Source organism: Sarcophilus harrisii, chromosome 1, assembly GCF_902635505.1.
Source record: "Sarcophilus harrisii chromosome 1, mSarHar1.11, whole genome shotgun sequence".
Classification (NCBI taxonomy): domain Eukaryota; kingdom Metazoa; phylum Chordata; class Mammalia; order Dasyuromorphia; family Dasyuridae; genus Sarcophilus; species Sarcophilus harrisii.
The window spans coordinates 192,708,283-192,731,559 of record NC_045426.1 but is presented as its reverse complement, the minus strand read 5'-3'; the positions used below and the strand labels follow the sequence as shown (position 1 = coordinate 192,731,559).

Here is a 23,277-nt window from a genome sequence, read left to right as displayed (position 1 = left end):
TGCATAGAATCAAACAACTAGTAAGCAAGATAGGATCTGAATCCAAATCTTTCTGATTATAAGGACAGTACTTTATCTGTTGTGCCACCAGCTGCCTCTAGATTTAACAAGGAGGTTCTGAGAAGAGTAATACAAAATTGACTGGAAAAGCATATCAGAGTTATAGTTAGTGTAGCTGTGAACTTGAGGTTCTCAAAAGAAATATGAGAGTCTGGAAGGAGAGGATTTCAGAAGAAATATGAGTTCTATTTTGAAAAAAAAATGAGTTTGGATAGATGAATATAAAACAACTATGTATAAATTACTTTGAGTTCTTTGCAGAAAGCACAACAAACATTAAATCGGTTGTTTATATCTAACAGAAATGCTGATAAGATTCTAAACTAGTGGTGTTTTGCAAACAAAGTGCTAAGATATCTAGTGTACATATAACAAGAAGCATATTGCTAAATATTGCATGTTGCAATAAATATTATTGATTGTCCAATAAAATTTTTTATATCAAAGAGAGCAATGCATCATTTACAAACTATTAAACTCTGGGAGGAAATTATAAGAGTAACATTACACTATATTGCATTTTCTAAAATAATTGTCTGCAAAATTTTAAAAATTTAAATAATAATTTGCTTTTATGATGTCTTTAAAGTTAAATTATATGAGAGACTTTCATCCTATACTCAGAACCATGATTAAAATAGATCAAGGAGGATTTTGTCTCAGGGAACTGAAATCTAAGGGCATGCTTTCTCAATCAAAATAGTCCCCTGCCACATATATGTATCAAAAACTCTAAGATCTCCACCTTCCCTATCACCACCACAACTACAGTGATCTTGGGCACCTGGTCCACAAATGGCTTCACTACGTGGAACTAGAACCTGATTGATTCTCCTAATCAAAAGCCATCCCTGCTCTGAATGTTGTTGAATTGAAAATTTTGAACTGCCTTCCCAAATGAAGTTACCTTAAACATCACTACTCCTAATAATGTCTCTCACTATTCTATAATAATTTATTTTCTATATGACATTACATCTTACATTTGGCTCAGAGAGAAGTTCTCAAACAATAGATCTTTAAGTCACCTGGTAAAACTTTCATTTATTTCAATTATCATTGCTATGCTTCTCCACCTCCTGATTCTTCAATTTCCCAGTATTCACAAAGAGATAGGAGCTTCAGTCAGGAACTTTAAACACACTTCTCCAACCAAACCTTTCTCCATTTTATCAGCAATTTCTGACAAAACACATGTATAAACAAGCTCAAATCTCATAACAAATAAAGAGTACCTTCCCTGAAAACTTCAAGATTTTGGATTTCTAAGTTCCAAATTTGGGAATCTATTTTCCTGGCATTCTGCCACTACTCAGATCTGATTCTCAAGATATAAACTGTTTCATTTCTAACTAGCTACTGAATTTCCTGTCTGACAGTATTTGGTACTTGTTATTTTATCAATTTGATAATTATTTACCCAACTGGCACTATTCTGTTTGTAGGTATTATAGCAGGAACTTTCTTACTATCTTAAAAAAAAAGAATAAAAATTAAATGTCAATTAAATATTCATTTTAGTTGGAGCTAATGATAAGTTCCATAAATAATAATAATGACAATTGAGTTCTATTCCAGTACTCAAGCTCTAGAGATGACCTAGTATATCAAAGGCTATACAGGGAAGAATAAGGTCTGAAAGATATTATCAAATTGAAAAAGCATGATAGGTTTGATATAGAAAGTATGTAAGAGGTCAGCAAGATTTTTCTGTGGATAAAATATAGTATTGAAGATAGGGGGTTTTATGGATGACATGCAGCAAATAGAAGCAAGAATGTTGACCAGGCAAGAAGAGAATAGTGATTTTTATCTGGGGGACAGGGAGAAAGAGAAATAACCCTCCTGCAACATGGTTTTAAATAGTTTGAACCTTGGGAAACTCTTGAGGGAGCCCCATGTGTGAGGAAGATGTTGCTGTTCCAAGATTCACAATCTGCCAACTAGGAAACAACCTATTGTTTTTATTGTTCATGACCATGTTATATTCGGAGAAATTTGATACCAGACTGAGCAAAAGGTGAATTTTCTCACAAATGTAACTTTCTATTAAGCCATAGAACAGTTATGAAGGTATGGTAAGAATAATAAGTTCTAAGGTTCCAGAAACATAGATTAGATTACTTCTTCCCAGTATGGCATCTGGCTCATATATGGCCATCTACATCACTTTTGCCTCGAATTGATATCAAAATAAAGGAACACTTTACCTTATGTCCCTGTTCTGTTATGATGACTTTCTATAATCATGTTGGATGGCAGTTAGAAAACAATATTTAAGTCTTTATATAAGCTAATTTTATTAACTTTAGGTAAATCTGGCAACTTTAGATGAACTCGTTTTTGTGTTGGAATATATCTTACAATGTTGGCTTATTTCTGTTGGTAGATAGAGAGAAAGAGGGTATGTGGGACAGCAATACTTCCCCAAATTAAAATCAGAGACTCTCAAGGTAAAAAGCAAAAAAAAAAAAAAAAAAAAAAAAAAAAGATTATATATGTCATGAGGAAGGGCAACTATCAATAGACAAGGTATCAGTAGAGGAGTGCAAAGCACAAGCTGCAAGTACAGGATTATATAGACCCTAACATAGGATCCCCCACTCCCCAGCCTTTTCTCCCATTGGCTGGAGTTTTAATTTACCCAGAAACTAAATGTCAATCCCAGAACATACTTTATTTAAATATTAATGAGGGGGGGGCAAAGAACAGAGGAAGATGTTTATTTAAGATAATAGAACACCTGCAGCTTTTAGCTATAGCTCAACTTATTATTGCAAAGTCTCAAGTCACAATTAGGATATAGGTCAAGGCCACATTCTTATGAGAGGTTTTCAAACAGTTTATCCCATTCAATGGTATAGGTGATAGGAAAAATTGTGAATTTCCTGGTCTAATAAAAGATTCCAAACTTGAAAAAGACACAAGATCTGAGCTAACTTGCATTATCTTACCTGTTTATTGGCAAAGTAAATTAGAAATTTGTTTGAGATCAATTTTGTAGGTAACTTCTACAAATGACCTAAACTAGAGAAGAACAGACCAGAGGCACAGGACTGCATCAGATGTTTCTAGAGAAAAGGAGACATCTACTTTTTCCCTTTGTATTTTTTATCTGTAATGTCTACTATCATCTTTGATTTTGTCAATGTTATCAAAGGGGATTGCCCCCTTTGATTTTTGTCAAGTATCATTCATTTTTTCTTTCACATTTCTCCCCTTAAAAATCCCAAGAAACACTTGATGAAGTATTTGTCTTTGGTCTAAAAGAAATGACCAAATGACTATCCTTTTGGCTTTGTTAATAAAATGATTAAATTGTCCCCCAAAACAAAACAGATTAGTTTTTCCCTGAAAAGCAATGAAACTGTGATATTTAATTGATTCAGGGAACTAAGGCTGTAACTACTGACTGACATAATTTCCGGGAAGCCCAAGTATAAAAGTCAAGGTACCTAAAATTTTGACACATAAATCTGAACAAGCACATTAATCAGATCCAGGAAAAACCTGATTCAGGTCAATTTCCTGGAAGTTTAAGTTCAAGAATGGAATGAAATGACACTCAAGCAACAGTTAACAGTTAACAAAAGAAAATATCCTTAGACACTGTGGGGAAGAAGTGAGGACCATATCATGAGAAACTCAACAGGGATACCCAGCAAATATATGATCTTGATTAAGCTGAATAAAGTTCTCATGCCTTCATATTGCCCATCTAAGGCAATCAAGTATCAGGTCCTCAGAAGAAATCCTTCTGACTTTTTGTACCCCAACCAACCAAAAAGCTATGGCATCAGCCTAGTCCTAAGTAGTTGAAGACAATTAAAATTTGAATACAATTTCAACAACGTTTAGTGAAAATTTCATTTAATTTACATAGGGCAAATTTAAGGATATTGCTTCCACCATACCTATTCTTAGTAATAAGATTCTTTAAGTATGGTAACTTCCACCATTAAAATGGTTTCAGAGCAATTCCTAGACAAACCTGGCTCTGGGGATATTAGAAACCTGGACAAGCCAACACTAAAAGAAAAAAAAAAAACTAAACAAGAAATATGGTCAAAACAAAACAATATAATGGCCCCCTGAGTGATGAATCACACATGGTCAAACCAAAACCAAAAATTTTATTTCAGAAAGACCAGACTCAAGAGCTATACTATCTGGTCCAAGTTGTGAGCAATGCCAAATCTTTGCAGTTCACAGTGACAGAGTGTGGCCATGAGTAGAAGTAGCACCAGCAGCATCAGTAAAAACTGTTATACCTTCTGCACTGTCGTCCATGTTTACCCATGCTCATTATGTGTCAGGGTCATCTTTAGTAAGGTAATTAGGAACTCCTTACTCTCTTTCAGGCAAAACAATATCAATAATCATGCTGTACCACTATTCAGATCATCTAGCCCACCATTCAGAACTTCTCTCTACATAAGGTGGTGATGATATAAAATATTTCTTCCTTTAAAGGCATCTTATGAGGGACATCACCCTTTTCTCCACAAAGGCTATGTAGACAATGTCACCTCACCTCAATGCTATAAAGTAAACCTTTTACTAACAAATGCCACCCCTTGCTCCTCTAAGTATTTTGGGGGAGTTTTCCAATGATCTCTGGAGATCACAAAGGTGTCTTGAGTCTTTAGTTGCTAAATGGCCCTACAGTTTAATCTCTAATCTCTCAGTAATAATGGAGACTATCTCTCAGTGAGCAGTAGCCATCACAAGAGGGATCACTAAATGGAACACCAAGGGCATGGAGGTGAATCAGGGTTCTCATTCCTCTGTAACACCTTTCTTTACTACAACAAGATCTCTCTGAACCAATTTTGCATGACTATTAGCAAGTATACAGATTTGGGTTAGTCTTCTAATAACAGTTAACAAAAGGAAATTCAGTTGGTTATTGAATATTAAGCAAAACTATTCATCAAGGACCTCATTTTTAACAGTTTAACAGCTAAGCTCCCCTGGCTCTATGTTGCTCATATAGTTTTCCTGTCAAACATGAGAATCTTATTGAAGCTCTTCATGACTTTTTTGTGAACCAGGCAACTAGCAGCACTATCCTGAGCCCCTTTCCTTTGAGGCAATTAAATCTTAAGTGTAGTTTCAAAATCTTAAGGACAGTTTCAGTACCTTTCAAGTAAACATTAGCCCAACATAGTGCAGGGCCTTATAATATCAGTCTCAAGATACACCTTGCCAAATGCTGAAGGAGAACTGTACTCAATTAAATCAAAGGTATGTAATGAATATTCTTTCCATGAAAACACTTTTACATCTGATAAAGGCCTCATTTCTAAAATATAGAGAGAATTGACTGAAATTTATAATAGTTCAAGCCATTCTGCAATTGATAAATGGTCAAAGGATATGAACAATTTTCAGATGAAGAAATTAAAACTATATATAGTCACATGAAAAGATGCTCCAAGTCACTATTGATCAAGGAAATGCAAATTAAGACAACTCTGAGATACCACTACATACCTGTCTGATTGGCTAAAATGATAGGAAAAGATAACGACAAATGTTGGAAGAGATGTGGGAAAACTGGGACACTGATACATTGTTGGTGGAACTGTGAATGGATCCAACCATTCTGAGAGCAGTTTGGAACTATGCTCAAAAAGTTATCAAACTGTGCATATCCTTTGATGCAGCAGTGTTTCTACTGGGATTATATCCCAAAGAGATATTAAAGGAGGGAAAGGGACTCACATGTGCAAAAATGTTTGTGGCAGCCCTTTTTGTAGTGGCAAGAAATTGGAAACTGAGTGGATGGCCATCAATTAGAGAATGGCTTAATAAATTATGGTATGTGAATGCTATGGAATACTATTGTTTTGTAAGAAACAACCAGCAGGGTGATTTCAGAGAGGCTTGGTGAGACCTACATGAACTGATACTAAGTGAAATAAGCAGAACCAAGAGATCATTATACACGGCAACAATAAGACTATACAATGATCAATTCTGATGGACATGGCTTTCTTCAACAATAAGAGTATTTTAAAAACCATTACATTAAATCCCCAATCCCTATATTTATGCACACATGCATTTTTGATTTCCTTCACAAGCTAATTGTACAATAATTCAGAGTCTGATTCTTTTTGTACAGCAAAATAATGTTTTGGTCATGTATACTTATTGTGTATCTAAGTTATATTTTAATATATTTAACATCTACTGGTCATCCTGCCATCTAGGGGAGGGGGTGGGGGGGGGGTAAGAGGTGAAAAATTGGAACAAGAGGTTTGGCAATTGTTAATGCTGTAAAGTTACCCATGTATAAATCCTGTAAATAAAAGGCTATTAAATAAAAAAAAAAAACAATAAGAGTATTCAAACTAGTTCCACTTGTTCAGTGATGAAGAAAGCCATATACACCCAGAGAGAGAACCATAGGAACAGAGTGTGGAATACAACATAGCATTCTCACTCTCTCTGTTATTATTTGCTTGCATTTGTTTTCTTCCTCAGTTTTTCTTTTCCTTCCTTCTTGATCTGATTTTTCTTGTGCAGCAATATAACTATATAACTATGTATACATATATTGGATTTAACATGTGTTTCAACATATTTAACATGTATTGGACTACCTGCCAGCTAGGGGAAGGGGTAGGGGAAGGAGAGGAAAATTTGGAACAAAAGGTTTTGCAAGAGTCAGTGTTGGAAAAAAATACCCATGTATATGCTTTGTAAATAAATAAATAAATTTAATATATTAAAAAAAGAAAAAAAGAAAATTCTTTCCATATTATTGTTAAATAAACCTTATTTTGTTAAATGTTAGATATTCTTTAAATGTATCATTTGGTTCTAATCCCATGACTGAATCACTAGAATTTCTGTTTCATATTCAACCTGACACTGAAATTCAGGTCTCAAGAAAAGCATATTACAGAGAGTCCAGAGGAATTGGACATTTCTGGCTAGAAGCAGGCCTCTTCTCCTCTCTTGGAAGAGGGAACCCTGTGCACAGAAGCAAGACAAACTTTATGCTATTAGTTCATGGCAGTACCCTCCTTTCAGAGAACAGATTGTTTAGTTCCTTCCTCAACTACCCTTTACATGCTGCTCCTAAACATGTTCCTCCTCCATGTTTATACATCCCATGTTCAGTTAATAAGGCTCTAATTTTATGTGGGGTAATATGTAATATTAATAATATGTAAGATAATATGTAATGAGCCTGTTAAGCAAGCACAATAAAGAAAAGCTTTCTCCCAGTCAGTGACTCTGTCCTGTTTAAACCAATTTCTAGCCTTAATCAGAATTTTGCAGTTGTTAATTTCTCCTGAAAACATATTCTGTGGAAATCTAACTTTTCAGTATTTCTCACAAAGCCAGAAAATATATAGCTGCATGACTGATATGGAACAACATTGTATTGAAGTAGGAATAGAATAATGAATAGAGAGGGAAGCCCTGCACAAGACTCTGACACACTGAGGCTGCCACATTCCTGACCATACATGGCCAATTACCTCAATAGAGTGTGTGAAAGGTTAACATTAGCATTCCCTGGAAGCCTCAAACTTCCCCCAGAAAAATTAGACCAACAGCATGAGGAAAATGAAAGTAAACTATTCACACAGGTTCAAAAATTAGAGATAGATATGAAAATTTTTCTAATTTTTAGAATATTGTGTCCTGAATATAGACTTACAACTTAAGGAATTCTTCATTAAAAATCTTTTTATAAAGAGGCAAAGATTTGGTTTCCTAGATCATAAGCTGTGGAATACTGAACACCTAGCAACAAGGTTGATTTCACTAACTTGGATCCCAAGTAAAGATGCACATAATCAATGACTTCTTAACTATCTAAGTACAAATGATCTAATGAGTTTCAGTAACTTTTGTGGAAAATGTCATCATCTGTACTACAGCCCTGATTTTCCTAGAGTTGCTCCTATCTCCTAAAGTTTCAGTCACATAAGTTAGGATAAAAAGCAGTAAGTTTAAATCCAGCATCAAATATTTACAAATTGTATTATGCTGGGCAAGTCATAATCTCTGGCTGCCTCAGTTTCCTTACCTATAAAATGAGGATAATAATAGTATCTAGCCTCCAGGATTGTAAGGATAAAATGAAACAATAGTTGCAAAGTTCTTTACAAAACTTAAAACACAATATAAATGTTTTTATTATTAATAATAATAATTCAGGAATTAAGGCTAGAATCCTTGTTATTGTCATGATCCTTCAACTCTCTAGCATTTGACACTGTTGACAATTCCTTTCCTTCTACCTGAACCTTAATTATATGTGTATATATAATTAACCCCTTAATTATATGTGTATCCCAAAACACTGTTCTAGGTCCTCTTTTTCCATATTATTTCTCAGTGACTCCATAAGTTCCCATAAATTTAATTATCATATCCATGGCAACTGACTCTCGTATCCAGTCCCAGTCTCTTCAGAGCTCTAGTACCACATCAACAACTTCCTATTTGGCATTTCAAACTAAACATGTCCAATATAATACCAATTTCCTCCTTTAGAATCATCTTATGAGGGACTGCCCCCCTTTTCCCACAGGGACTAGATGTCACTTTTCCTCAATGACAAAAAGTGAATCATAACCCAGAAAAGCCAATCCTTTGTCCTCTACACTCTCAGTGGAAGGGGTTTTTCAGTGACCACTGGATACAGAGGTCTTGTCTTTCCAAATCCAATTCTCTACCAGACTTTTCTAATTCTGTCAACCCCATAACCATTCTTCTAATTTCACAGGTCCAAAAACCTGTACTATATTCAACTTTTCATCTCATAGCCCAAATAACCCATCAGCTATCAACTATTGCCATTTATTCCTTCATAATATAACTCAAATCTCACCCTTTCTCTTTATTAAAAAAAACAAATTTTTATTATCTATCACCTTAAATAATACCATCACGTTAAGACTTCTCCAACTCGCATATGTAACCCTCATTCAAATTAATACATACTGCTGCTCTAATTTAAGTGCTAAGAAGTCAAGGCAACCATTACAAACTATCCTTTAAAAGAATGTGTCAGTGAAAGGGAAGGAAGTATAGAGAATGGGCAGGGTCAAGTCAAAGTTTGGGAAAAGGGAAAGTTGTTTATATTAAAGAAAGTTAATCGAGGTAATTGATTTAGTTTAGAGAATTTTGTCAGATTCCTCATAGAATTTTCCTACTTATTTATCCTTTGCAATTAATATTGGTGCTTAAGTTACAATGATCTTTATGGTGGTCATTTTACTTAACTTATTCTTACTGAATCCTGCTTTTATGGAATAGTCAAGTAGCTACTTTGGGAGCAATATGAAACTAAATCCTCCAACTACTTTATTTACTTCACCAGGAAGAACTTTGACATTATCTGTCACCAGGATTATATTTTAAATTTTTTCACATTGGTAGGCTTATCCTATTGTACTCTCTGGCCTAGCCTTTAAGAACCTATGGTCACTTTCAGGTTAAGATGATGTCAAAAACTACAGTCTTTTCCCTTGGGAACTATTAAACTATGAAGATAGGATAATCTACTTATAATCTACAAAAACTCTAGTTGCCTAAGCAATTTCTCAGCCTAGTGCAAAGTGACTGGTACCTATCTTGATTTCCAAGGACACAGGGAGTCTCACTTGGGAAGAAAACAACATATTACATCAGTGGGAGAAGGGACCTTCATACTTAGCATGTTAATTCAACATTCCAAAATCCCATTCCAGTTATAGTGAAAAACTCTACCCCAAAGAGGTAGCTCAAGCTAAAGATTATTCGACTAAATATTGGGGAGGAGGGAAGATAAGTTATATATATATATATATATATATATAATGAGATTCAGAAATTGCAGATAATTCTTTCTAAGCTTTTTACAGTAAAAGGAAAGAAGGATACAGGATAAGATCCTAAAATGATGGCAAGGAATAATATTCCATATGTTACTAAATGTTGCAGCATTAATTCTATTATTTTATATATATGTGTGTGTACGCATATGTGTTCATATGTGTTCTTATATATGTATACACACTACAGCAGAGGTATATTTTCAAATATGTCAAGTTTATAATATATTTGATATCCCTTATATAATAAGCATTCAATTCAACAAATATTTATTAAGTGACTAGTATATCTCTCTCTAGATATATATATATATGTATGTGGGTGGATAGATATGTGTGTGTGTGTGTGTAGCATCAAGCTAGACACTAGAGATAAAAAGACAAAAATGAAATGATCATTTCCCTCAAAGAGATCTTTGGAATATCTTTGGAGGATAAAGCCTATACATGATAGTATAATACAAGGTTAGTATTGAAGGAGACAAAGGCAAGATTAAAGTATTCAAGAAATGAATACCTTCAGACAGAAAGATAAGTAAAGATTAAATTTTGCAGATTTCAACCTTAATGAAAGGGAAATTATGATAGCATTATACACTATAGTCCATGCATGGAAGAAAATCTATGACAATCCAGGGAGGTACAATGTTGGGTTCAGAAAATATCTAGTAATTCAGTCTGGCAAGAAGTCAGTCATGAAAGAATAGAAATAAGGGCCCAATTGAGATTAAATCATATAAACTGATAGGATGAAGAAGGTGAGGATGAAGAAAAAACTATGCGGTTTAAACAGTAAAGAAACTTTTTTTTTTTGGAGACCAGTTTCATTCAATGGTTGCAGCAGAATGCAAATTAAAAAGTGAATGAATGGTAAGGAAGTAGATTCAGAGATTGCAGAAAATTCTTTCTAGCTTTTTGTAGTAAAAGGAAAGAGGGATACAGGATGAGATCCTGAGATAATGGCAAGAAATAATACCATATGTTACTAAATGTTGCAACATAATTCTATTATTTCAAATTCTTATCGATAAAAGTCCAACTCTGATGCCTCATTGTAACAAGAAAGTGACTCTAGGTTCTCAAGAGCCAGAGAACACAATAGGATTAGCCTACCAATGTGAAAAAGTTTAAAATATAATCCTGGTGACAAATAATATCAAAGTTTTCCTGGTGAAGTAAATAAAGGAGTCGGAGGATTTAGTTTCATACTTTTCTCAAAGTTAACAACTTGACCATCCCATAAAGAAAGATTTAGTCAGAATAAGCTTAAGCAAAAAGACCACTATATAGATCATTGTAAACAAGCATCAATATTAATTGCAAAGGATAAATAAATAGAAAAATTCTGTGAGGAACCTGACAAAATTCTCTAAACTAAATCAACAATTACCTCAAGATTCACTAACTTCTAATAATAAATGTTGGAGGGGATGTGGGAAAACTGGGATACTAATGCATTCTTAGTGGAACTGTAAAATGATTGAAGTGATAGGGAAAACTATTCCAACTCACATAAATAACCCTTATTTAGATTACAAATGTTGCAGGTTTAGTGTTTGTCACAGTTAATCAAAGATGTTGAATTTAACTCGGGAACTTGGAAAGCAATGTCCAAAGGGCTATAAAATTGTGCATATCCTTTGATTCGGCAGGGTCTCAATTGGGTCTGTATCCCAAAAAGATCATAAAAGAAGGGAAAGGCCCTACATATGCAAAAATGTTTGTAAGAGCCCTTTTTGCAGTGCCAAGGAACTGGAAATTGGGTGGATGCCCCTCAGCTGGCGAATGGCTGAATAAGTAAGGTATAGAAAGGTAATGGAATATTATTGTTCTATACAAAATGATGAGCAGAGTGATTTCAAAAAAACTGGAAAGACGTACATGAACTGATGCTATATGAAATAAGCAAAACCAAGAGAATATTTTACATAGTAACAAGATTATGTGATGATCAACAGTGATGGACTTGGCCCTTTTCAATCATGGGATGATTCAAAGCAATTCTAACAGACTTGTAATAGAAAATGACATCTGCATCTAGATAGGGAAATAAGACTGGATGTGAATCAAAGCATAATTTTTCATCTTTTGTTGGTTTTTTTGCTTGTTTTTTTCTTTCTTGTGTTTTTTTCCCTTTTCATCTGATTTTCCTGTGCAGCATGACATATATAGAAATATTTAAAAGAATTGCACATGTCTAACCAATATTAGATTGCTCACTGCCTTGGGGAGGGAAGAAGAGAGGAAGAAAAAACTGGAATTTGAGGTTTTGCAAAGGTGAATGTTGAAATCTATCTTTGCATGTAGAAAAATAAAATATTACTTAAAAAAAAAAAAGAATAGTGGGATCACTGTGATGGACTTGGTTCTTCTCAACAATGCTGAGATTCAGGGAAGAAAAAACTGGAATTCGAGGTTTTGCAAAGGTGAATGTTGAAATCTATCTTTGCATGTAGAAAAATAAAATATTGCTTAAAAAATATTACTTAAAAAAAAAGAATAGTGGAATCACTGTGATGGACTTGGCTCTTCTCAACAATGCTGAGATTCAAGGCAATTCTAATTGACTTGGGATGGAAAAAGCCAATCACATCCAGAGAGAAAACTATGGAGACTGAATGTGGATCAAGGATAGTATTTTCAACTTTTTGTTTGTTTTCTTTCTAGTGTTTTTTCCCTTTTGGACTGATTTTTTCTTGCACAGCATGACAAATATGGAAATGTTTTTAAAAGGATTTCACATATTTCACCTGTATCAGCTTGCTGTCCCGCCGAGGGGAGAGATAAAGAAGGAAGGGAAAAAAGTTTAGAACACAAAGTCTTACAAAAAATGAATGCTGATACCCTTTGATCCAGCAGTGTTACTACTGGGCTTATATCCCAAAGAGATCATAAAGAAGGGAAAGGGACCTGTATGTGCACGAATGTTTGTGGCAGCCCTCTTTGTAGTGGCTAGAAACTGGAAACTGAGTGGATGCCCATCAGTTGGAGAATGGCTGAATAAATTGTGGTATATGAATATTATGGAATATTATTGTTCTGTAAGAAATGACCAACAGGATGATTTCAGAAAGGCCTGGAGAGACTTACATGAACTGATGCTCAGTGAAACGAGCAGGGCCAGGAGATCATTATATACTTCAACAACAATACTATATGATGACCAGTTCTGATGGACCAGGCCATCCTCAGCAACGAGATCAACCAAATCATTTCCAATGGAGCAGTAATGAACTGAACCAGCTATGCCCAGAGAAAGAACTCTGGGAGATGACTAAAAACCATTACATTGAATTCCCAATCCCTATATTTATGCACACCTGCATTTTTGATTTCCTTCACAAGCTAATTGTACAATATTTCAGAGTCTGATTCTTTTTGTACAGCAAAATAACGGTTTGGTCATGAATACTTATTGTGTATCTAATTTATATTTTAATATATTTAACATCTACTGGTCATCCTGCCATCTGGGGGAGGGGGTGGTGGGTAAGAGGTAAAAAATTGGAACAAGAGGTTTGGCAATTGTTAATGCTGTAAAGTTACCCATGCATATATCCTGTAAATAAAAGGCTATTAAATAAAATAAAATATTAAAAAATGAATGCTGAAAACTACCTTGTAGTACATGTATTTGGAAAAATAAAATATTATTGAAAAAAAAAATCACTATCTTCAATGTACAGCTTCTTTCCCTTTAACCGACACATTCCTATAAAGGATAGTTTGTAATTTATGTCTTAACCTCTTAGCACCCAAATTAGAGCAACATTTGTAATCTAAATAAGCGTTATTTATGTGAGTTGGAATCGTTTCCCCTATCCCTTCAACTCCTTCCTTAGACAAAAATGAATGATTACGTGATAATTGAGTATTAATTCTCTCCAATGTGCGTTCCTACTACCGACAGCTATTGCGTATTCTTTCACTAACAAACTCACTTTTTACAATGTAAGCTTCATAATGTCAAACTTTGCGTTTGTGAGATTTGGGCTGAGAGAGGTGACGACACGCTAAGCCCGAGCGTGTGCAAGCGGGTAAATGTCATTTCAAGGATTCGAATTAGGGCTCCCGAGTCCACCCCCTTTCCAAAACCCAGTGGCGCGTCTTCACCCCTCCGAGCAGCATTTTACCCGAGCAAGAGCTACCCAGGACGTAGACTTTTAACCTCCGGGTCAAACTGGTTTTATTTTATTATTTATGTATTTACCTTTATCTTCTCTAGGTTCGAAGCCTTCAGCTTTGACTTTCACTCTTCTCTTTTAGTCTCTTGGGGAGACCGCGGGGAGAGCAGGCAAAAACGGAAGCTAGCTGGGAGGAACCTACTACACCCATTACCAGTCAATCTCCGGGCCCGCCCCCCAGAGGACGCTTCACCTAGGTAGCCAATCCTGGCAGATTAAAAAAAAATAAACCTCTCAGAGCACTTTCCCAAGTTCCCGATTTAAATTCGACGTCTTTGATTAACTGTGGCAAATACTAAATCTGTAGTTTTATCTGCTTCCCGAAACGAAGAATATCGCGTGTTTTTTTTAATTCGAAAGGAAAATCCTGGGGTTTTCTATATGTACAAGGACCCGATAGCCAAAGGACGCAGGAGCAGGAGGCTTCTCGCGCACGCGTACTGGGAGCATCAGCTCGCGGATTGTCTCTCGGAGCAGCCATGGGGAAGGTGAACGTGGCCAAGTTGCGCTACCTGACGCGGGACGACTTCAGAGCTCTGACCGCGGTAAGACCCGGGGGGATGACATCCATCCCCAGCATCTCCCGACCCCAGCCCAGTGGGCGCTGCTGCTTTATCTCCCTCTGCTGTGCGCGGACCGGAGATCCGGGCTGTCAAGAGAAAAGGAGCGGACTTGCCCGGACTGAATGTCCCGGAAAACCGGGGGGGGGCGTTTATGCGGCCACGCGCCCGTAAGGCTCCTGCAAGGACCCGGAGTGGTTTTGATTCTCTGGAAGTCGTCTTGCGGAGAGTGGGCCTGGGGAGCCGGTCTCTGGGGCTCGGGTGGGTAGGGCCGAGGGCGCGCTTAGCCGGGGTAGGGGACTGTGGAATCCCGCCCCGCCCCTAGGGGTAGCTACAGTAGCCTTTAGTGCTTCCGGGCTGAGCTTTTACTTACATAAGACTTCTTTTTTTTTTTTTTTTTTTAATTTAACAGCCTTTTATTTACAGGATATATGCATGGGTAACTTTACAGCATTAACAATTGCCAAACCTCTTGTTCCAATTTTTCACCTCTTACACCTCCCCTAGATGGCAGGATGACCAGCAGATTTAATACATTAAAATATAAATTAGATACAAATAAGTATACATGACCAAAACGTTATTTTGCTGTACAAAAAGAATCAGACTCTGAAATATTGTACAATTAGCTTGTGAAGGAAATCAAAAATGCAGGTGGGCATAAATATTACATTTGCTAAACCCATTACGCGTATTGTCTCCTTTGATCTTCTCTGTCACCTTGCAATTTAGAGGTACTGTTGTTTTCCTTCTCTTTTCGCAGATGAGGAAACAGAGGTTAAACTTGTCAGTCACCTAAATGTTTTCTAAGCACCTATGATTTTGTCAGACACTGATAAGTAAAGGATTACAAGGAACGCTCCTCTTCCTGAGATCAGATTTACCCTTAGACACTTAGTAGCTATGGGACTCTTGCCCCAAGTCATTTAACCTCATCTGTAAAATTAGATGAAGGACATGGCAAACCACTCCAGTCTTTTTGCCAAGAAAACCCCAGCTGGATCAGAAATCAGAGACATGATTGAGAAAGACCGAAAATGTGCTAAAGTACTCTGAGGAGACAAATAAAAGGAAGGAAATCGTTTTTTCCCCCTCTAGGAGCTTAAAGTCTTAAGTCACTTGTCCTGGGTGTGAGGCAAGATTGGAACTCAGATGTTGACGATTCTAAGTTCTCACCTAGCCATCTAATTAGAGCTTAGTAAATACTTGTTGATTGATAGATGGAAATAGTAAAGGAATTCTATTTATTTATTCTTTTCTTACATTTTAAATTCTGTGATATCTCCCTCCCAAACCCTCTTTTATTTTATTTTTTTTTATTTAATAGCCTTTTATTTACAGGTTATATGCATGGGTAACTTTACAGCATTAACAATTGCCAAACCTCTTGTTCCAATTTTTCACCTCTTACTCCCCATCCCCTCCCCCAGATGGCAGGATGACCAGTAGATGTTAAATATATTAAAATATAAATTAGATACACAATAAGTGTACATGACCAAACCGTTATTTTGCTGTACAAAAAGAATCAGACTCTGAAATATTGTACAATTAGCTTGTGAAGGAAATCAAAAATGCAGGTGGGCATAAATATAGGATTGGGAATTCAATGTAATGGTTTTAGTCATCTCCCAGAGTTCTTTCTCTGGGCATAGCTAGTTCAGTTCATTCTGCCCATTGGAAATGATTTGGTTGATCGTTGCTGAGGGATGGCCAGGTCCATCAGAACTGGTCATCATATAGTATTGTTGTTGAAGTATATAATGATCTCCTGGTCCTGCTCATTTACTAAGCATTGGTTTGTGTAAGTCTCTCCAGGCCTTTCTGAAATCGTCCTGTTGGTCATTTCTTACAGAACAGTAATATTCCATTATTTTCATATACCACAATTTATTCAGCCATTCTCCAACTGATGGACGTCCATTCAGTTTCCAGTTTCTAGCCACTACAAAAAGGGCTGCCACAAACATTCGTGCACATACGGTCCCTTTCCTTCTTATAATCTCTTGGGATATAATGCCAGTAGTAACACTGCTGGATCAAAGTATGCAAGTTTGATAACTTTTGAGCATAGTTCCAAACTACTCTCCAAAATGGTTGGATTCGTCACAACTCCACCAACAATGAATCAATGTCCAGTTTTCCCACATCCCTCCAACAATCATCATTATTTTTCCTGTCATCTTAGCCATGACAGGTGTGTAGTGGTATCTTAGAGTTGTCTAATTGCATTTCTCTGATTAATAATGACTTGGAGCATCTTTCAATTGACTGAAATAGTTTCAATTTCTTCATCTGAGTTGGTTGTTCATATCCTTTGACCATTTTTCAATTGGAGAATGGCTTGATTTTTTTATAAATTAGGTTAATTCTCTATATATTTTGGAAATGAGGCCTTTATCAGAACCTTTGACTGTAAAATATTTTCCCAGTTTTTGCTTCCCTTCTAATCTTGTCTGCATTAGTTTTGTTTGTACAAAAACTTTTCAGTTTGGTATAATCAAATTTTTATTTTGTGATCAGTAATGATCTCTAGTTCTCTTTGGTCATAAAGACCTTCCCTTACAGGTCTGAAGGTAAACTATCCTTGTTCCTCTAATTTATTAATAATTTCATTCTTATGCCTTGACCTTATCTTGGTGTCGGCTTAAGTATGGATCAATGCCTAGTTTCTACCATATTAGTTTCCAATTTTCCCAGCATTTTATCAAACAGTAAGTTCTTATCCAAAAGCTGGGATCTTTGGTTGTCAAATACTAGGTTGCTATATTTGTTGACTGTTTTATCCTTGAACCAATCTATTCCATGATCAACTAATCTTTCCTTAGCCAATACCAAATAGTTTTGGTAACTGCTCTCTATAATATAATTTTAGATCTGGTACAGCTAAGCCACCATCATTTGATTTTTTTCATTAATTCCTTGAAATTCTTGACCTTTTGTTTTCCATATTGAACTTTGTTGTTATTTTTTCTAGGTCATTAAAATAGTTTTTGGGGTCTGATTGGTATAAGCCTAAATAAATAGATTAGTTTAGGTAATATTGTCATCTTTATTATATTTGCTCGCCTATCCAAGAGCATTTAATATTTTCAATTGGTTAGATCAGACTTAATTTGTGTGAAAAGTGGTCTGTAATTTTGCTCATAAAGTTTCTTGATTTTCCCTTGGCAGATAGATTCCTAAATATTTTATATTATCAGTAGTTACTTTAAATGGAATTTCTCTTTGTAACTCTGACTGTTGGATTGTTAGTGATATATGGAATGCTGATGACTTATGTGGGTTTATTTTATAACCAAACTTTGCTAAAGTTGCGGATTATTTCTAATAACTTTTTGCAGAATCTCTGGGATTCTCTAAGTATACCATCATGTCATCGGCAAGAGTATAATTTGGCTTCCTCATTGCTATTCTTATTCCATTCTTTCTCAGCTCTTTATTGCTAATTTGCTGCTTTCTAATACAATATAAATAGTAGGTGATAGTGGGCAACTTGTTTCCTCAGATCTTTTGGGAATGGTTGCAGTTTGTCTCCTTACATATGATGCTTACTGATGGTTTAAATGATCTGCTGATTATTTTGGAAAAGTCCATTTTTCCTATACTCTAAGTGTTTTTAATAGGAATGGATGTTGGATTTATCAATGCTTTCTGCATCTATTAGGATGATCATATGTTTTTAATTTGTTATTAACATGCATTTTGATGGTTTTCTAATATTAACAGCCCTGCATTCTGGTATAAATCCTACTTGATCATAGTGTATTATTTTGGAGATGATTTTCTGTAGTCTTTTTGCTAATATCTTATTTAAGATTTTAGCATCAATATTCATGGGAAGATTGGTCTATAATTTCTTTCTCTGTTTTCCAGCCTCCTGGTTTGGTATAGTACCATGTCTGTGTCATAGAAGGAATTTGGTGGACTCCTTTTCCTATTTTATCAAATAATTTATATAGCTTGGGCCAATTGTTCTTTAAATGTTTGGTAAAATTTCACATGTAAATCCATCTGGTCCTGGGGATTTTTTCTTAGGAATTGTTTATTGTTTCTATTTCTTTTTCTGAAATGGGACTATTCAAAATTTCTTCTTCCTCTTTAGTCTGGGAAGTCTGTATTTTTGGGTGTATCCATTTCCTAGGTTATCAATTTATTGGCATAAAGTTGAGCAAAATAACTCTTTTTTCTCTTTTCCTCTTCATTGGTGGAAAGTTCTCCTTTTCATTTTTTAAGACTACTAATTTCATTTTCCTCCCTCCTTTTTTCTAATCAGATTTTACCAAGGCTTATCTATTTTATTGGCTTTTTCATAGAAAACTCTTAGTTTTATTAATTGTTCAATAGTTTTTTCTTTCAATATTTTTAATTTCTCCTTTTAATTTAAATTCCAATTTAGGTATTTGATTGGGGGTTTTTAATTTGGCCTTTTTAGTTTTTTAGTTCAAGCCAATTCATTTCTTTTCTTTCTCTTTTTATTCAAGTTAGCCTCTAAGGTATAAAATTCCCTCTTATTAAACTTTGCTGCATCCACAAATTTTGGTATGATGTCTCATATTGTCATTATCTTGGTGTTATTAATTGTATCTATATTGCTGCTTCACCCAATCATTTTTAAGATGAGAGTTGTAGTTTCAATTACTTTTGGTCTTTTCCCCAACTTTTTTGTTGAATGTAGTTTTATTGCATCAATTGAAAGAAAGCATTTACTATTTCTGCTTTCTTGCATTTAATTTGAGGTCTTTATGTCTAATATATGGTAATTTTGAATAGGTTCCATGAACTTGCTGAGGAAGAAAGTATTTCCTTCTATCTTTAATTTTCTCCACAGATCCAAATACCTAATTTTTCTAATATTCTATTTCTTCTTTAATTTTCTTATTTGTTTTGTGGTTTGTTGTCTAATTCTGAGGTGCAAGGTTGAGGATTCTCCTACTATTACAGTTTTGTTGTCTATTTCTTCTTGCAACTCTCTTAACTTCTCCTTTAGGGTTGAGTGCCATACCACTTGGTGCATATATGTTTAATATTGATATTGTGTTGTTTATTCCTTTAGCAGGATGTGGTTACCTTCCTTATCTCTTTTAATTAAGATCATTTTCTTTTGGCGTCTGAGATAGGGATGGCTACCTCTTTTGCTTCACCTGAAGCATAATAGATTTTGCTCAGCTTTTTACTTTTTACTCTATTCATCCCCTCTTTAAATGTGTTTCTTGTAAACAACATTTGTAGGGTTCTGACTTTGATCAGTCTGTATCTGCCTCCTCTTTTGGGGGTTCATCCCATTTACATTTCGGTTAGATCTAAATCTGTATTTCTGCATCCTAATAACCCCAGATTGTGCTTATTCTTGCCTCCCCACCTCTTTCCCCTTTTAAACTTATTTCCCCTCTTGTATCCACATGCTTATCCTCTTTATAATCCCTCCTCCCCTTTGAGTTCTTTCCCCTTCCTTCCTTTTACTCTTTTTCTTTTCCTTTTCCTCTCCCGTTTTTATGGGCGGGAGGAATTTTCTCTAAAACAAATGTCAATTTTTTTCTTTGAGAACTCTGATGAGGTAAGATTCACACAATGTTTCCCCCTCTAATTTGATATGTTTCTTGCCTCTTTGTGGGATGTGGTTCCCTCTTTTTATCCTCCTTCCACCTTGTTCTGCCATCATCCCTTTTCCATATCTACCCCTTTTTATGTTATATCAGGCATCAAATTATACATTATTTTTTTGTATATCACAACAGAAGCAATTCTCAAGAGTTATTTTACCTTTTCTGCATCTCTTAGGTTCTATTCTTGGAGATCAAATTTTTTGTTTTAGTTCTGGTTTTCTTCAGAAACAAATAATTCATTTGTTTCATTAAATCCATCTTCTTCCCTGGAAGAAAATGCTCACAGCTGGGTGTTTATTCTTGGCTGCATCTCAAGTTCTTGTGCCTTTTGGATATCATATTCAGGCCTTCTTTCCTTTAATGTAGGGAGCCAGATCTTGGGTGATCTTATTGTGGCCTCGGTTTTAAATGGTTTGGCTGTAGTAAAATTTTTCCTTAATCTGATAGTTCTGGAATTTTCTTTCTTGGGTTTTTTTTAGGGTTTCTTTCAGAAGGTGTTGAGAATTCTTTCAATGCCTATTTACCTTCTGCTTCTATTACATCTGGCAGTTCTTTTGATGATTTCTTGTAACATAGTATTGCTCTTTTTTTTCATCAATGGTTTTCAGAAGTCAATCATCCTCAGTTATCTCTCTGATCTATTTTAAGTCTATCGTTTTGCAAGTAGAAAATTGTGGTTTTTTCAGTTTGTCATTTTTTGTTTTGCTTGACTGATTCTTGCTGTCTCAATGAATCATTAGTTTCAATTTGTTCAGTTCTAATTTTAAAGAATTATTTTTTCAATGCTTTTTTACTTCTTTCTGTATATGTCCAATTGAGTTTTGAATATTTGTTTTGGTTGTGAATTTTTTCCATTTCACTAATTTTTTTTAGTGAATTATTTCTTTTTCAATTCACAGATCCTACTTTCTTCTGCGTGTTCTTTGTCTTTTCCAATTCAGGATCCTACTTTCTTGGAGGTTCTTTGTCTTTTCAATTCACAAATCCTACTTTCTAGTGAATTCTTTATTTTTCAATTCACAATTCTTACTTTCCTGAGATTTTTTTATTTTTTCCAATTCACCAATTTTGTTTCCCTGCACTTCCTGGGAATTTTTTAACTTTTCCAATTCGTATTTCAGGAAGTTGTTGCTTAGAGAAGAATTTTTTTAGAAACTGCACATATATAACATTACTTTGTTTTTAACTTCAGGTCGAAATGGGCATGAAGAACCATGAAATAGTTCCTGGCAGTTTGATCGCCTCCATAGCCAGCCTTAAACATGGTGGTTGCAATAAGATTTTAAGAGAACTGGCAAAACATAAACTCTTAGCTTATGAGCGAACTAAAAGTAAGTATTATACAGTTCATTTTAAGAATGCATATGTAACATTGAGATGCTTTTTTGGACTGATATAAAAAGAATGTGCTTTTCCTCAACGTGGGTAACTCCAATGATGTGGGTCAGCTTCCATTTCTTATTTTGTGGGTAAGTTCAAGAGATAACATTGGATAAGAATTCTTGACAGTTTGTGTCAGTGGACCCTTTTGTCAGTCTTGTGAAATCCTATAAACTTCTAAGAAAAATAGTTTGAACTGTACAAAATACATAGGATTACAAAGGGAGCCAGTTATTTTTAATTAGTACTCAAAATATTTTTTGAATGCTAGTTCATCAGATGCTAGTTTAAGAATCCCAGCATATAATTTATGTGACTTAGCCAGAATCATTTAGTTAGTTAGTGTTATAGACAAGACTTGAGCCCTGATCTTTATGACTTTAAATCCAGAACTCTTATTATTTATATCCAGCTGCCTATTACCATTATTTAATAGCACCTAGGGGGAAAAAATGTTAAAAGCTTCATGGTTTTGTTCACATTTATCTCCAAAGATCTGTTTAAAATCTTGGGAAGTTTTGAAATTTTTGTTTGTTTTTTAATGAATAATTATTTATTACAAACACTGAATAGTAAAATTTTCTTAGGAGTATTGAAAATTTTCCAAGAAGTCAGTATAAAAAGTTGTTCATGCTTCATCATAATTTTAGTAAACATGTCTGCTCTGGTCATTCAACTTGCCTCATTAAATCTATATTTCCTTTCTTGCAGTGTTTACACACTCATTCTGTAGCTCCTCTTGAAAGAGAGAGAAACCCACACACTCATTCCACCTAGTGGTCTAGTTTTCAGCATTATTTCCAGAAAGCAGTTGTGCCCCAAAAAGAAAAAAGGTGTGGCCTGCATTAAAAAAGTAATTCCCATGTTCAATTTTTAGGAACATTGATGAATTAAAAGAGACCTTAGCACTAATTTCTTTTATTTGAGGATGAAACTGCAGTTAAGTAATTTGTCCATTTCACACAGCTAGTAAGTAAGTGAGTCACATTCTGATCCTTAGGCCTCTCATTCTAAATCTAGTGTACTTTTTAGCTATACTATTTTGTTTCCTTCAACTTAAAAATAAGGTAACTTTAGATACTAAACTCACTTTTTTCCCATAAGCAGAAATAGAAAACAAATATTTATTATCTCTCTGTTCCTTTGTAAGATATATTGCTGGGCACTGTGATAGAGATTAAACATGTGGTTTTAAATGTATTGATGTTATGATAAATAGTAGATATAAAGTACCTAATACACAAACATGAAATCAGAACTGAGAAGAGATGCACTTTGGGGAGCATATAAAAAGTATCATTTATGAGCAGGATTCCAAATCAGACACTAGACAATAACAGTTTCCTTCCAACCTTTTAAGATTCTGTGATTTTATATGTTCTGTATGCTTTTTCTCTCTGGATATTTATAACCTCTTTAAGAGCAAGACTGTATTTTATAGTTGAGTAGATACTTGTTGAATGAATGAAACTCACCACCAGAAAGTAAGGCTAGAAAAGTGGTTATTAAAAAAAAAAAAAAGTCATCTGAGAAAATGACAACAGAAAGTCAAGGAAATAATGGGATCTTGGGAGGAAAAGTCAAACAAAATCATTTCTGATTTCACTGAAAAAATGAGATGCATTAAATCAGGACCACAGTC

The 23,277-nt window shown here is 34.9% G+C and overlaps 2 protein-coding genes across 6 annotated transcripts in view; one reads left to right on the top strand and one right to left on the bottom strand.

Moving 5' to 3' along the window:
* LOC100925754 overlaps positions 1-14,411 on the bottom strand; it is a 205,356-nt gene extending 190,945 nt beyond the window's left edge. For all 5 annotated transcript variants that reach the window (XM_031968144.1, XM_031968102.1, XM_031968117.1 and 2 more), the window contains exon 1: positions 14,116-14,411. The gene's annotated coding sequence lies outside the window, so the exon portion shown is untranslated. The remainder of the gene's footprint in view (positions 1-14,115) is intronic.
* Positions 14,412-14,492: 81 nt separating this feature from the next.
* RIOK2 (RIO kinase 2) overlaps positions 14,493-23,277 on the top strand; it is a 31,375-nt gene continuing 22,590 nt past the window's right edge. Inside the window, exons 1-2 of the mRNA XM_003759486.4 lie at positions 14,493-14,634; positions 21,448-21,586. Coding sequence (XP_003759534.1) covers positions 14,569-14,634; positions 21,448-21,586 — 205 coding nt within the window. The 5' untranslated portion in view covers positions 14,493-14,568. The remainder of the gene's footprint in view (positions 14,635-21,447; positions 21,587-23,277) is intronic.